This window comes from Balaenoptera physalus, assembly GCF_965194825.1.
Source record: "Balaenoptera physalus genome assembly, chromosome: 5".
In the NCBI taxonomy this organism is placed as follows: Eukaryota; Metazoa; Chordata; class Mammalia; order Artiodactyla; family Balaenopteridae; genus Balaenoptera; species Balaenoptera physalus.
This window is the reverse complement of record NC_138884.1, coordinates 10,630,640-10,646,900: the sequence shown is the minus strand read 5'-3', so window position 1 is coordinate 10,646,900 and position 16,261 is coordinate 10,630,640. Positions and strand designations below refer to the sequence as shown.

Sequence of the window (16,261 nt, the reverse complement as noted above, 5' to 3'; positions counted from 1 at the left end):
ACTGTTTTCCACATTGGCTGCACCAATTGGCATTCCCACCAACAGTGTACAAGGGTTCCCTTTTCTCCACATCTTCTCCAGCATTTGTAAACTTTTTGATGATAGCCATACTGACATGTGTGAGGTGATATCTCATTGTTGTTTTGATTTGCATTTCTCTAATAATTTTTTGAATAATATTTTGGATCAAAATCAAAATAGCATTTAAATCATCTCACAAGTGCAGCAGTCTGCCTTTAGGAAGCTTTTGGAGCAAATTGCCAGGTTTTCAAGATAAGTTCTGTCAAAATCAAAGCAGAACCCTGGTCCCTGGCAGGATTCCCTTGGGTAAGTGGACAGTTTCCTGCAAAAGGAAACATTGGAATCCAAGGAGAGACTGAATCCTGGAAACTGGAAATCAAGGGGTGAAGAAGTGCTTGGGAACCTCCTGGATCCTTCCCCTGGACACATATGCCAGGCACCAAAGATAAAAGAAAGAGTGGGTCTCATTTGTTCGATAAATAGCCATTGTATGAACTGAATATTTAGTAACACCTAGGTCCACCATCAGAATTTCAAAGTCCAGAAAAATACATGTAAAAGATGAATGCCTTAGACTATAAATGATGCTCTCTATCATCTGTGCCCTAGTTAGCAGTGAACACGCACACCTTCTATTGAAGTGTCTGGACAGTTTGGAAATGAAAGTCCTGCAGGATAGAAAGTTTAAGAGTTAATGGATGCCTTTGATCTTCCAGCTGGTTATAATAAGGGTGGTGAAATCAGACACTATATTCTTTATAACCTGATTATAATTCAGTTCTTCAAATCCTCAGTCCTAAACACCAATGATTTTTAGGTTAACCTGTCCACCGCACCTTTTTTAAGAATGAGAGCTGAAATGGTAAGTCATATGATATTGGATAGAATGGTTTCAGAGCCTTAAATTCAAGCTTTGAAACGTTATTTTTGGTTGTACATATTTATTTTAAAGTATTCATAGTGCCAGTTTTTGTTCTTTACCCCCAGATTTTGTTCTCCACCCTCTGAAGCCTGTAAAATACAACACAAGCACTTACGTATTTTATTCCCTGGCATATTTAATTATGAGAGAGTAGACGAAGGGATTAGTGTGTGTAGGAAAATTGCAGCCTCCACATCACCCACTGGGGTGATACTGGTTGGTTAATCTTGGGCCAGTCCCATAGTTTCTACAAACTTCAGATTTCCTGGGAAAAGTATGATGACAAGTCTCATTGTGTAGCTACATAGTTTTATTTGAAAATATGACCAGCATTCTGAAGTATGTTATCTAGAGCTACCGTAACAAAATGTCACAGAGTGGGTGGCTTAAATAACAGAAATTTATTTCTCATTTTTCTGGGGCTAGAAGTCTGAGATCAGTGTGTCAGAAGGGTTGGTTCCAGCTAAGGTCTCTCTCCTTGGCTTATAGCTGGTTGTCTTCCTCCGGTGTCCTCACATTGTCTTCCCTGTGTGTGTGTTTGTATCCTAACCTCTTCTTCTAATAAGGCCACCAGTTATATTGGATTAAGCCCACTTCCGTGACCTCATTTAACCTTAGTTACCTCTTTCAAGATGCTCTTTCCAACTACAGTCATATTCTGAAGTGCTGGAGGTTAAGACTTCCACATACAAGTTTGGGAGGGACATGATTCAGCCCATAACACTTGGGATATTAATTCTACTAGCTGTTAGTGCCTTGGTAAATGAAGACCAGTATTTTAGAAAGAGAAGGTCATGAGAAATAAAAAGACAAAACTGAAAGAGGGAAAGGTTAGGGTGAAAAGAGGGAAAGAAAAATCCTGACTAAATGACAGGCTGCCTAATTATGTAAAACTTCTGCATTCTATCCTCTACGTATTCAGAGAGATTTCTGTATTGCTCTACCTTCATTAAAGGTCTCAATATGTCAATCAGGATACACAGTTCACATATGGGAAATTTCTTCATGATGCCTTCTCTAAATCCATAGATAAACTAAATGTTCATATCTGGCAAGCGTGCAGAAGCTCAACACCATTCCAGCCCTGATAGAATAATTCGAAAGGATTTTAGATGAGACCTGTCATATTATTACCATCTCTAATTAGCACTCTAAAAGGTGTAACTTTCTTTCTATGCAATTAAGCTCTACTCAGAAAGGTGTTAAATTCATTTTTTCTTGGGGAGAGGAACGATGTGGAAGAAATCTTGAGAAGTAGGATTATAGTAATCATGAGGGCGTAAATCATCCAGGCCAAAAAACCAATACTTTTATAGAAAAAAATATCATGCAAAAAATAATTCCATGGATGTTATTAGTTGTTATAAGCAGGAATCAATAGAATACATGTTCTGCAGTGTCCTTTTGTTTGGGTAGGAGTTAAAGACTATGCTCCTTTCTGATAGGGACAAGTGACTTTATCTAGACGTTTCTCCTTGGAGAGCGGTCTCTCAGATTCTGACCCTTTCCACAATGGAGAGAAGCACTTGCCTTGCTTCGCTACTGCTCTCCTCTGCCGCTCTGCTAGGTCGTTTTTAGGCCATGATATTAAAAGATGCCTGAGAAACTCTGCTCATCTTCAGATAAGTCTCTGTGTACCATTGCAACATGCATCCCACAGCTTTGTAATAAAGATAGGGAACCCTCACCACTGGCAAGATTCTCAGTCAAGATTTTAAATTTCCTGAAGAAAAACAGTGTATTTTAAATACACTTAATGTTAAACAACTCTTTTAATGACAGACATATATATATATATGATTATTAACTAGATATTGTATATATGCAAACAACGTTGAAAGCTCTTCAGCTATTTCAGTTGATGGCTCCCAAGATACAGCTGGCAGTACTGATGCAATTTGATAGATTTTGGGGGAAGCTATTCTAATAGAGGTGACTTTAATGATAGGGAAGGGAAGAGCATTGTCTTGGACAAAATAATTTTTAATGTCTTTAAATATTTTCATCTCTGACAACTTTTGGCTCTTCTAATTTGTTTCAAATTTTCAAACTTCCTTAGATGTCTAGTTTAAAATACAACAGCATATACTATGTATATGTTGTGAATGGCTGACTCGAACTCCTTCAGCTTCACTTCTTGATGCCAATCATTTCTTAAAGTTTTAATTTTACAGACAATAAAACTGAATGGTTTTAAATAAATTATTTTGAGAAATTAGTAATATATACAAGATACTCTTGGGCCAATTCTCCTTTGCTTGTAAGTAAAAAAAAATTTTTTTTGTTGTTTGACCTTTGTCTTGGTGTTTTTCTGCTTAACTGGAAAAGTTTTTATAACCTCATTGTCTTTTTCCTAAAGTTAGTAGCTCTTCTATGTCCAGAACTAAAATCTATCCCTCACTTCTGCACGCATGATTTCACCATATGCAGCATTTGTCTCAGGAGAAGAGCAGTAAAATGATTGATTAGCCTGCTTTTTTTTTCCCCCTAAAATATGCTTTATAAGTTAAGTAGAATCAGTTCTTTCACATACCATCAAAATAATTATTTATATACATTATTTCAGTCCATTTTCACCAAGTTGTGAGGTTGGTATAGATAACCCTTATCTTTTCAAGAGCAAAGAGCAAGCAGAGAAAAAGGTCAACGGCAAGCATTTGGGGCTGCATTGTGCGCTGCTTAAGAAGAAAGAATATGGAGACAACATGGCTCGTCGTTTACTAGTTGTGTTACATATCACATAAAGAGGAAGTGACCTTAGATAACTACCTCATCAGAAATGTAACTTGGAAAATGGCATTGGTAAATCTTTTTGTCTAAAATGCAGGAACATTCATACAGCTGTATAAAACAGCATAAAATACATTTCTTTGAGAATATGACTTTTTTTCTAAGGATGTATTTCTAGCAGTGAATTGCAGTCAAAGGTATGGACATATTGAATGGTTTTGATATATATATATTTTAAAATTTTTTTATAAAAGGTAATTTTTAATAGAGTCAACAGGTTATCCCATGTTGCTGGACATACTGATATTTTATTTTTTTCCTTTTTCTTATATGCATTTATATACTTCTCTTTAATGAGCATATACTTTTCATGTAACAACAAAAAATAAAGGAGAATTATATTTATAGACTGTCATTTCAGTCTGTCCTGTCATGGCAATCCATTGATTTTTAACATATGTTGAGAGTGTTTTTTAATTATTTAAATGTTTCCTGCAGGTTAAGACCATAATCCAAGATGATCAAGAAGATTGAATTCTCAATTAATTGATTGTTGCCAAAGACTCTCATAGAGATAAACTAAGACATTAAACAGAGGTCCCTTTTATATTGAAAGCACCTGGCACTTGACTACTATTCTTTCTTTACTGTATATAACATCTGCATTATGTGTATATGTGTTTGTGTATTATATTTTTTTGTCTACATCTTGATGATCTTGTAAGTATATGCTCTTTCCTTCCTTGAAAATTAGCTGCACACATTTGAGTAATATCAGTTAAATTTTTTATATAAATCAGTTTTTTCCTTTTGATGATTACATTATGTGAAGATGTCTGAATATTATTTTTTTCTTTCTTAGACATGTATTTGAAGACATATCTATGAAACATCTAGATTTCCTGTAGAAATTGGAGATTTACATATTTAGGCAGTCTATTTCTGCACTTTAAATTTTGGTAATGTAAAATAAAAATACACAACTTTGTTTTTTAATCATTTTCATAAGTTTAATAGCCAGTACTATTTAAAAAATCCTTCTTTGTGGTAATCTGATAACTTGGAGTTTCTTCTTATCCTGATCTAAAAAACTAAAACAGAAACTGAAAGCATTTAGTCCAATATTTTAAGGAGGAAAGTTAAGGGGAATTTAAATGGAAATAGGCTCAGAAAAGAATCTGTGACTTAAAGAACAATCATTGTTTACCATAGAGAAGTTGATTTAAAAGGAACTCATTCATAATACTTTATATATGAAAAAATTATTAGACTGAATATATAGACAAGTTCTTGTCCTTCTTTTGTGAAGATAATAGAAAAAAAACTCGTTATATTTATAAAAAGTAACAAAAATAAATTAAAATTAGACAATTGATTAAATACATGATACAGTGTAATATATTTAGGCAAAATGATATTACAACTCTGTGTTTATTTACATGGATATGTTTTGATGTTAACGTACTTATCAAGTAACCATTAAGAAATAATTTCTTGGGGCTTCCCTCGTGGCGCAGTGGTTGAGAATCTGCCTGCCAATGCAGGGGACACGGGTTCGAGCCCTGGTCTGGGAGGATCCCACATGCCGCGGAGCAACTGGACCCGTGAGCCACAACTACTGAGCCTGCGCGTCTGGAGCCTGTGCTCCGCAACAGGAGAGGCCGTGATAGTGAGAGGCCCGCGCACCGCGATGAAGAGGGGCCCCCGCTTGCCACAACTAGAGAAAGCCCTCGCACAGAAACGAAGACCCGACACAGCCAAAAATAAATATAAAAATAAATAAATAAATAAGACCCGGTGCAACCAAATTAATAATAAAAAAAAAAAGAAATAATTTCTTTTTTTCTTGTCTTACTCTCTTAATAATATAAATTTCCAATTTTAGGTGGGATAACTAGCTTTCAAAACATTAGTGATGTGCTTTTTATACAGTGTTGAAGAAAATTTCTTAAATGTCACTTCATACTGTTAAATTATCTACAGAGGAAAGTATATCAGATGCCTTGATAATTATGGTATTATAAGAAACACAGTCCTTTTGCTAATTTGTTATGATTTTTCTGTTTATGAAGCATTATAACTTCAGTTCAACACATCATACAAAAACGTTATACATTTTCCTGAAATGTTTCTTCATCCATTTATTTTGTGCCTTTCTGCACACAGGTGCTGTTGAAAAGTATAAGTCGATCTGTCACTGTCCCATCAGTCTGTCCATTCTTCACTCAGGTGGAACATTGGAGGCTGAGTTTATCTCTGAACTGGATATTCATTCTGAAGCCTTCAGGGTTGCTGTCACAATGAGTCTGGCAAACTTGGAACACCACTTGTTGTATCATTTTATTTTTCTCCCTTAGAAAATTAACATAATTCATACAGAACTCTGCCACCACCCCTTTAAAGAAACCAGGTTCCAAGAATGTAAAACTATCAGTAAAGACAGTGATATATTTCTATTTCTCTATTTTTTCAGGCTCCTGAAGCAGATTACCATGAGTGATGTTGTTACTGTAATCTACACATTAAGGAGAGAAAAGAGATATTGGCAGATTTTCCGCTAATGACCTCTATCAATGTCTCTTGACTCCCCACACGCTAATCTCCCCACAACTTCCACCCTTGGTTGGAAATGTTTTACTTGCCATAGTAAGGCAAAGTTATTGATGGGGAGGCATCAGATACCTCAGATGTGTTGTGGTGGGAAGGGAGGTTGGGGAGGGCTGGGAATAATGTTGAAAACTACTGCAAGGAAAAAAGTGTTTCCTAGGGCACCCTAAAATATAGAGGCTAGATAACAATAATGGCTACTTGTATTGAGAGATTCCATTGTGCGTGGTTCTTTCCTAAAAAGCATGTTATTTATTCCTTACAACAATCACACAAGATGTCATCCCCATTTTACAGATAAGAAAATTAGAGGCTAGAGAGTTTGGATACTTGCTCTCAGTCCTGCTACCAAGTAGTAGAGCCTAGATAAGTCCCTGCATTTAACCTGTACCCAGTTCCTCTACTTTCTGAAGTCTACCATGCTTACTCACTTCTTGAGTTCATGAATATGTTTTCCCTTCAAATATTAAAGTTATTTGAATTTTTTGTTTGTTTCATTTTTAATTAAAAAAATTTTTTAAATTGAAGTATAGTTGATTTACGATGTTTCAGGTCTACAGCAAAGTGATTCAGAATATATATATTCTTTTTCAGATTCCTTTTCCATTATAGATTATTACATGATATTGAATATAGTTCCCTGTGCTATACAGTAGATCCTTGTTTTTTTAATCTATTTTATATATAGTAGTGTGTATACGTTAATCTCAAATTCCCAATTTATCCCTCCCTCTGCCTTTCCCCTTTGATAACCATAAGTTCATTTTCTGTGTCTGCGAATCTATTTCTGTTTCATAAATAAGTTCATTTGCATCATTTTTTTAGATTCCACATATAAGTGATATTATATGATATTTGTCTTTGTCTGACTTACTTAGTATGATACTCTCTAGGTCTATCCATGTTGCTGCAAATGGCATTATTTCATTCATTTTTATGACTGAATAGTATTCCATTGTATATATATGTCGATGGACATTTGGGCTGCTTCCATGCCTTGGTTATTGTAAATATTGCTGCTATGAACATTGTGGTGTGTGTATCTTTTCAAATTAGTGTTTTCGTCTTTTCTGGATATATGCCCAAAACTGGAATTGCTGGATCATATGGCAACTCTATTTTTAGTTTTTAAAGGAACCTCCATACTGTTTTCCAAAGTGGCTGCACCAATTTACATTCCAACCAACAGGGTAGGAGGGTTCCCTTTTCTCCACACTCTCTCCAGCATTTATTATTTATACACCTTTTGATGATGGCCATTCTGACCAGTGTAAGATGGTACCTCACCGTGGTTTTGATTTGCATTTCTCTAATAAATAGTGATGTTGAGCATTTGTTCATGTGCCTGTTGGCCATCTATTTGAACTTTTGGATCCCCAAATATTTAAACATCTTTTCTATCTAGCTTTAAAGTCTTTAATCATAGAATCTTGCATGTCTTAATATTCTTAGCACCAAAAACCACAGGGATATTTAAAATGATGTCCAATTGAATTTTACATATCTCACATGGCACTTTCTTGTGGTTACAATTTATGGTCATTCGACATTATTGAGGATATACTACAGTATTAATAAATATGATAAATACATTGTGCTGGAATAAATGTCCATTAATTTTTGCTGCATGTGGTATTGTAGAAACAACATGAAGTTGTCCATGGGGTCAAATTAAATAATCTTCTCTGAACCCTCTATGTCTTCTTTATTGTTTTTCATATTTCTTTGGAGTAACCCTGTCTCAAGTGCAACCCCTTTCCAAAATCACACACAATGCCATCCCAACTGTATGCATTAGGCTTCCCTTCTGTGCCCACTATGAAATTACAAGAGAAGCCTACCAAGATCTCACTACCTCCTGTTTTCCATACATCTACTGAAGATGAGAGGAAGGTGCAGACAGAGAATAAGAAACAAGGGGCCCAAGAATTGACATTACATTGCTCCTTGTGTTCACAACAAATATGGAATATTATTCAAAGATAGTAAAGATTGTATTTTCCTTACTTAAACACACTGAATCAATTCTTATCCTTCCTTTAGTATATGGTCACGGGAAGCTTCCTTATTTTTCATGTCGTTCCACTTTGCAGCTCAAGCTTACCACATGGCACACCTAAAAAATCAGTTGTTTTATGGGGAAGACAAAGAGAGCCTAGGTTAATCATGCATTTCATAGACTGTTAATCTTTAGCTAAATTACTCTATTAAACGCAGATAAAACAATCCTATTAAAAAGTAGCAAAATATTTAGATTTCATTTGTCAAAGAGAAAACCAAACATGAGTGTAGTCATTAACAAAATATGCACGTCAGTAATGCCTCCCAATAGGTTATCCTTCTATATTCCTTATGAGGTACAGGCCATTCAATGAGTTAATTTTTTTTTTTTTTTGTAGTTTAAATTTTAAAGTTATATTCAAACAGTTACAAATTTTCTCAAGGCTATGTTGTCACCTAATGATGAAAAGAAAAAAAAAATCTATTAACTTTCGGTTCCCTTCTTTGTCCTTGAGTTGTTCTGCCTCCTTAGGAATACTGAGCTAAGAGAATACAGGTAGAATATAAGAAATGTCGCTATTAATATCACCAGTAATTAAAAGTTTATTGAATGCTTACTTGTTCAAGGCACTTTGAGGGATGAAAAGAGGAGTACACAAGAAGGAAGAGATACAGGGACATATGTAAATGTATAACTGATTCACTTTGTTTAAAAGCAGAAACTAACACACCATCGTAAAGCAATTATACTCTAATAAAGATGTTAAAAAATAATAATAATAATGTGAAGAGTTTTGAAAGGTAAAAAAAAAAAGAGGAGTAAAACATAGACTTAAAATTTTAAATGACAAAAAATTAATTTATAATTTTCTTTTTTTGCGTGTGGGTGATGAGGAGTTATCTTCCCCTATAATTACCAATATAGAAATGGCAACATTTCAAATATGAATGCAATGTTTTAGAACATAAATTCTCCTTGATTTCCATTGTCACCTCCAAATTCAAATGCTATTTCTAACAGAACTGGGTCCCACTTTTTACCTCCCACCCTATGCCATGCCCAATCTGCAAGGTTCCAGGGATTACTGCCAATTCAGGAGACAGTTGTGCCTTTTGGAACAGTTCCTGCTGGATTATCTCAGCTTTGCCGCTTAAGAGCTATGCAATTTCTGCGTTTTACCAAAATTCTTTGAGCTTCAGATTCCCTGTCTACAAAAGATACATAATAAAACTTAACTTACTCACTTGTTATGATTAAATGATCATACATTAGTCCTTTGCCAAGCATAATGTATCATATAAGGGTGTGGAATCGTACCTATAAGAAGCACAAAAATGTAACAACCGCTTGAAAATAATTCTCTCATTGGTCTGCACAGGGCCTAAAATATCTGTCACTTTATTCACCCCTTTGACTTCTCAAGGAGGTCTCTGTTAACCTATAAATATGTCATATAATTGAATATTAAATATTCATCAAATATTTATATTAAATAACTAGTTGTGATGGGTCACAATGGAAAACATTTATTATTGGCAGTAATAAAAAGAAACATTTGGAAGCAATAAAAAGAAACACTATCGATTCATGCAACAACATGAATGAACTTCACAGGTATTAGGCTGAGTGAAAGGAGCCAGAGACATACAAAAAAAAAATGTTCATAATGTATGGTCTTATTTTTATGAAATTCTAGAATATGTACAACTAAAAGGGGCGTGAGGGAACTTTCTGGTGGACGAAAATATTTTATTTCTTCACAATGGTGAGGGTAACACTAATGCACATATTTTTCAAAACTGATTTAAAGGAACACTAAAGAGATGAGCATATGACTGCATGTAAATTTTACTTATATTTTAAAAAAGGCCATCGAAACATTATTGTGTTTATTTAAAAATAGTTCTTATATTTTATGGATGCATGCTTAATTGCTTACAGATGAAAAGATACATGCCATTTTGGGGATTTAGTAAAGAAAAATGGGGGAAGGGAGTAGTGGTAAAAATGGGGAGTGGCTGAGAATATAGATGAATCGTGCATTGGAAAATAGCGGAAGTTGGGTAATATTCCACTGAGAGTTCTTTATTCTCTCTACTTTTGTCTATGTTTGAACATTTCCCATAAGAAAAAGTTGAAAAAAGAGGGATCATTTTGGTTCATCTCCCTTCACAAGAGAAAACTGAACAGAAAAAGAAGGACATAACTTGTTCCAGCTCTCAAAGCCAGAAAGCAAACCAACTCCCAAGTTTAACCTACTTTCTCTGATCCCAAGGAAACAAAATATGAGCGTTCTGGAAAGGCTGCTTTTCAAATGGGCCCACCGATAGTGCAAGGAGTTGTTTAAGCAACAAATACACTTGCTTCCAGTCTCCTTTGGTTTCAAATGGTTGTTTTGTAGATTTAAATTCCTTTTTACTCACATTTCAGAATGTGAATGCAAGGATCAGAGAAAGCTTTTTTTTTTTTCCTACAAAAAATAAACACAACACAAACAAAAAAACATACAGCAAAGACTTCTTTTCCTCTTCCAGTTCTAAAAGCACCCTCCCATCCCAGGCAAAAAAAGCAGAGGCAGATCTGTTACGGGGAGGCGCTTGGGTCTCCGTTCCGGTGTGATCCAGAACAGCTGTTTTCCCTCCAGCTCTGAAAGGTGAAACTGTGTTAAGCAATGCAAAAATTGTCTTGAAACCCGTGCGAGTGTCTGCCTGTGTGTCTGTGTGTGGGATGCGGTAGCGTGTCAGCACCGAGGACAACGGGAATCAGAAACCGGAAAGGTGAGTGGTGTGTAAGCATCTCCCTTTGCAGAAGGGGCGGAAGAAATTGGATCTGCCGGGTCAGGCGACTCAATCACGCTGGCTTTGTCCCTTCCAGCCAGGCCCTCGAATCTGGAAAGTAAATTCCATTCTGAGAACGAAAAGCCTTACAGCCGCTTGGTTTCGACGGCTGGGGACTATTCCTTCCTTGTTCCCCTGATAGGAAAAGCAGCGTCTGGCAGCCGCTGGTTGGTGGAAAAGAAAATGGTGAGAGTGGGGCGGGAAGAGGCTTTGACGAGCCTCCTCCCGCCTCTTCAACCTGTAACTCTTCTTTACTAGTCTTCTCTCCACCCGCAAGACCATTTCGGGCTCACGAGAGGTTAAGAGCAAGCGTACATCTGGAGGCTCTTTAAACAAAAGCATCGTTAACGCTGTGTCCTACGACCATTAATCAGATTTCAGCGACCCGCGGGAAACGTGCTCTTGGCAGGGCCGGAGGGAACACCCTTCCTAAGCTGCCTGTCTCCTTCCGCAGCTCCCCGAGAGGCTGCCTCTATCTTTGGGGGTCGATTCCCCCAGACTTGCACTTCCCCAGGCTGGTTCTGACGTGGGGGTCCCGTGAGGAGCCAGAGGGAAAGGCGGAGACGGGGAAGGAGGTGGGGGGATGGGAAAGAGGGAGAGACATCAGTCCAAGCCTAACCGGTCCGAATCTCCGCAAGAGCCCCCGTGACCCCGGACTTGCAGTGAGCCCCAGCACGCCCCACCTTCCCGTCTCCCAGGACCTGGCGGGCTGCTGGAGTTGGAGGGACCGCCTTCCTCCGCCCCCCATCGCCAGCCGAGAAGCGGAGGGAAGAGCACGCGGCGCGGAAAGCGGCGAGCGCCGGGGAGGGGCGGGGCGAGGAGCTGACAAATCAGCTGCGGGGGCGGCGAGCGCAGGAGGAGGAGGAGGACGAGGGGGAGGAGAAGGAAGGACCGCGAGGAGGAGAAGGAGAGGGGGCGAGCGAGCGAGCGCGGCCACGCGGGGTGAGCTGTGTGCCGGCCTTCGAGCTGAGCCGGGGACCGAGCCCTGCCTTTAGCGTCCTCGGCGCTCTTTCCCCTGCCTTCCCTTGCGACCTCCTGTCTTCTTCTCCCGGATCCTCCCGTGCGGGGGACGGGGAGTGGCAACTCGACGCCGGGTTTGCGGGCTGGCGTCCCACGCCCCCAGCCTCTCCTCGCACGGTTATGCTGACAGCCGCCTCCTCTGGGGACCACCCCTCTTCTGGTGCCACCTCCACCCTTCCTGTGCGCTCTGCATCCTCCCTCTTCCCACTTAAATAATATTTGGGAATTGTTTTACATTTTTTAAAAGTGCGGGTGGGGGAAGAATCCGAGTTCTGAGGAGCCGAGGGAATCAGGTAAGTACCTGTGGATCTAAACGGGCAGCTTGGGAAATCGTGGAGAAAACCCGGTGCGAGAAGAGTCATTGCGAACGCCCGGGCGGCGGGGTTGGTGCTGCTGCAGTGAGGACCCGCCGTAGTCGAGTCTCTCGCGGAGGTTGGTTCTTACCCCTAACGGTGAGCTCGCGGAAAGTAAATTCACCTGGCTTGCCTTCTGCCTCCGGAACTCCCCGCTTCTCGTCCTCAGAGGCTGAGAGGTCCGGATTCTCAGGGGTAAGCTGTTTCTTTGGGAAAGGCGAGGATGCCCGATGGAGTATGAGTATTCAACTTTTATTTTCCGCTTTCCTTAAATCCCGCAATCCGTTCTCTCTGTTAAGTAAACAAGCTGTGTTTGGCAGATCATTAAACGGAAGAGCAAAGCGGGCAAGCCAGCAGGTGGTAAGGGGTTAACAGGTGCGGGCGCCGGGTGGCTGGCGGGTTCAGCGCGCGGAGGACGCCCCCTCGGGCAGCTGGCGCGCGTCCCGAGGCTGCCCGCGGGTGTGAACGCGCGCCTGCGTGCGCAGGGCCGATGGCCGAGGGCAGGGTGCGTGGTGGGCTGGATTAGGGTGCGGGGCGCGGGGGCGGGGGCTGAGGTTCAGCCACGCCCAGAGTGAGCAGTTCCCTCCCTTGCCCTCTTGACGTTTGACCTGTTAGCCGCCTTCGGGAATTTATTTTAAGAGTGTCCCTGACCCCGTGCCTCCAGCTCCCTTTGCTTTTCCTGTGACCTGTCTTCTAAACGCACTTCTAAGTTATACTGTTACCATTTGGACCCCGGGAAGTTAAAAGAGGGGTCCATCTTTTCATGTGATTCCACTTCGGAAAGGCTGTAAGAACAGCTCAGATGATTCATCCTAATCCATGTTGAGGCGGCTAGACTTTTACCAGCCAAGATGGATGGGAGATGCTACATTTTTAATGCAAAAGCTAAAAAAAAAAAAAAAAAAAAAGAAGGCTGCTTTGTCCGATGGTGGAAATGGAGCTACACTTAAAAGAATCCCACACTTTTGGGGAGTCTACTGATCTTTCAGTGGTTTTTACCTTGGGTGGTTCTAATTTCGTTTGGTTTTACCCAGAAGTTCTCAAAGTGTATTTTGTGTTCTCCAGTGCGGTGTAAAGGAATTCATCAGCCATGGATGTATTCATGAAAGGACTTTCAAAGGCCAAGGAGGGAGTCGTGGCCGCTGCTGAAAAAACCAAGCAGGGTGTAGCAGAAGCAGCGGAAAAGACAAAAGAGGGTGTTCTCTACGTAGGTAGGTAAGACCCAAGTGTCACTTCGTTATTTATTTATGACTGATGCGTTAGGATGACTCATGTTTTAAATGCTGGTGTTTCCCACTTGATTCAGTTCTGCATCTTCACTTGTCAAAATGATGGACTGAATCAGAGGTATGTGTAGGTAGGTGAATGTGTGTGTATGTTTGGGCTACAGTAAAAAGTGGGGCTATTTTGTTTCTCCAGCTTATTTAATTTTGCAATAATACTTAGGACTTGGTTTCTTTTTTAAAATGAATGTTTCTATGCATAAGTAACTATAGCTCCGAGGACAGTTTTTAAAACTCAGTCTTAAAAAATAATCGAGACTATTTTAAGAATCAAACTCATCCATGGGCTTTTGATTTCTTTTATCATCATGTATAATATATGCTAATTTTAGTGTATTCCAATTTAAAAATAAGACTTTGATATGACCTTGAGATATGTAAAGAGAGACCTTCTGTGGCCCTAAAAAGGAAAGGACAAAAAAGTCTTTGGTGGAGTTACTTCTTGCTACCACTTGGTAAGCTGGGGACTAAGCTCAAGAAAGTGCTTGAAGGCTGCTGATATCTCCGAGACATTTATATATTTCATTTATCAAGCGATACACACAATAAATGATGAGATTGATGCTTATTATTTCTACTTGTTTATAAATTCCCACCTTGGAGTATTCTTACAGACCCTGACTCTCATGAACTGTGTTAGGTTGGGTGTTATTTTACAAATCACCTCAAACTCTTTGGGGAAGAAGTAGGCACACACTAATCTGTAGGAATAGACACATGCACACACGTACACTCACCCACTGCCCATTCTGCCTCTCCTCTTTCTCCTCTGAGCTCTTCCACATTCTCTGGCAGCAGCTGTAGCAACGGTAGCCAAACGATGAGCAATAAAGTGGAGGATGAACATATTTAGAATACTCTGCCTGTGTCTGTGGGGTGAAAGAAAGCTACACCGTCTCTCCAACATCGATGGGCTGGAGAAAAGTTATACTTGGAACGATTTTTATGAATCCTTCTCATATTTTTTTCTCACTGTTCATAGACTCTTTTTACGTTGGCTTAATCTTACCACAAATCTCTAGTTAAATTACTCTTTACCTTAAAACATATCTTCATTGGATTAAAAGATGTTACAAGAGAGAAAAAATTGATGAGTTAACTTCAAGTTTTTTTGTGAAGTGTGGATTCTATCTTTTTAGATGGAATTTGGGGTACTGAATCAGTGACATGCAGATAATCAATATCTTTATATTTGTCCTCAGTTTTCCAAGTTGTGCAAGTGCATGCTTGCAACTATTCTTTGATTTCAGTTACTTTATAACTTACTAACTTTAAAGGTTTTTTTAGTATGATAATATCCACTTTATTAGTTTTTAAGGAGCCCAGAAAATACTGACTATTAAATTAATACATTGCAGTTTTCCAGGTAATAAGCAGGATTATCATCTGGAAAGCGTTGTATTTGTTTTCATTGTCAACTATGAGTTTGGGCAAATAAAATTATTTTACTTTTTAGAGATTAATTCTGTTATTTGTTCTGAGATTATTATATGAAGTTTTAATTTGTTTATGTGACACGTGTTTTTTAAAAATCATCTTCAATGTTTATTTTGGTATTTAACACATGGTGCATTCTATAAACTGTTTATCAGTTATGTTTTAAAGTCAATTGAAAGTTGAATACAAATACAGGATTCAGGATGAAGAGTGACCATGTGAAGACATAGTAATATAGTTCAGGTGTTGGCAAGCTTTTTCCTTAAAGGGGTAGATAGTGAATATTTTAGGCTATGATATATGTTTCATCTGCTCAACTTTGCTCTTATAGTGTGAAAGCAGCCATAGACAATAATTAGGGTGGCTGTGTTCCAATAAAACGTTACTTACTGAAACAGCTGGGGAGCTTATTTGGCTCATAGGCTGTAGTTTGCTGACTCCTGATAAAGGAGAAAAAAACATAGATTTGACGTCAAACTTAAATTCCACTCCAGGCTACACCACTTATTACCCCTAGGATACTGGGGAAGTAACTTAACATATCTGAGCATCACTTTCCTCATTTGTAAAAATATGATTTGGATAAATACAACTACCTTGCAGAGTTTTTGCGAGAATGTCATAATAAAGCAGAACATATGAATAATAACACATACTTTTAAAAAATTAAAGACTTTATTTTTTATAGCAGTTTTTAAGTTAACAGAGAAATTGAGATGAAGATACAGAGGTTTCCCATGTACCCCCTCCCCCCATACATTCATAGCCTCTCCCATTACCAACATCCTTCACTAGATGGTACATTTGTTACAACTGATGGACCTACACTGACACATCATAATCATCCAAAGTCCATAGTTTCCATTCGGGTTTGCTCTTGGTATAGTATATTCTATGAGTTTGGACAAATGTATCATGATATGTATTCATCATTATAATATCTTATAGAATATTTTCAGTGTCCCCCGGCCCCAGGCAACCACTGATCTTTTTCTTTCCATAGTTTTGCCTTTTCCAAAATGTCATATCATTGGAATCATATATTATGT

At 38.6% G+C, this 16,261-nt stretch overlaps 1 protein-coding gene and 1 long non-coding RNA gene across 5 annotated transcripts in view; one reads left to right on the top strand and one right to left on the bottom strand.

The window, feature by feature from the left end:
• Positions 1-7,134: 7,134 nt before the first annotated feature.
• On the bottom strand, positions 7,135-12,669 carry LOC309660832. 2 transcript variants are annotated; one of them, XR_014263659.1, is made up of 2 exons: positions 12,617-12,669; positions 7,135-9,599 (listed from the first exon to the last, which is right to left on the bottom strand). It is a non-coding gene; the product is annotated as an uncharacterized lncRNA (long non-coding RNA). The 2 variants fall into 2 exon arrangements; XR_014263660.1 differs by lacking the exon at positions 12,617-12,669 and adding an exon at positions 11,821-11,895.
• The window catches only part of SNCA (synuclein alpha), a 136,744-nt gene continuing 131,440 nt past the window's right edge, over positions 10,958-16,261 (top strand). The window contains exons 1-2 of one of the 3 annotated variants that reach the window (XM_082461929.1): positions 10,958-11,059; positions 13,558-13,703. In XM_082461929.1, the coding sequence (XP_082318055.1) occupies positions 13,583-13,703 (121 nt within the window). In that variant the 5' untranslated portion in view covers positions 10,958-11,059; positions 13,558-13,582. The other 2 variants (XM_082461928.1, XM_082461927.1) reach the window with 2 other exon arrangements.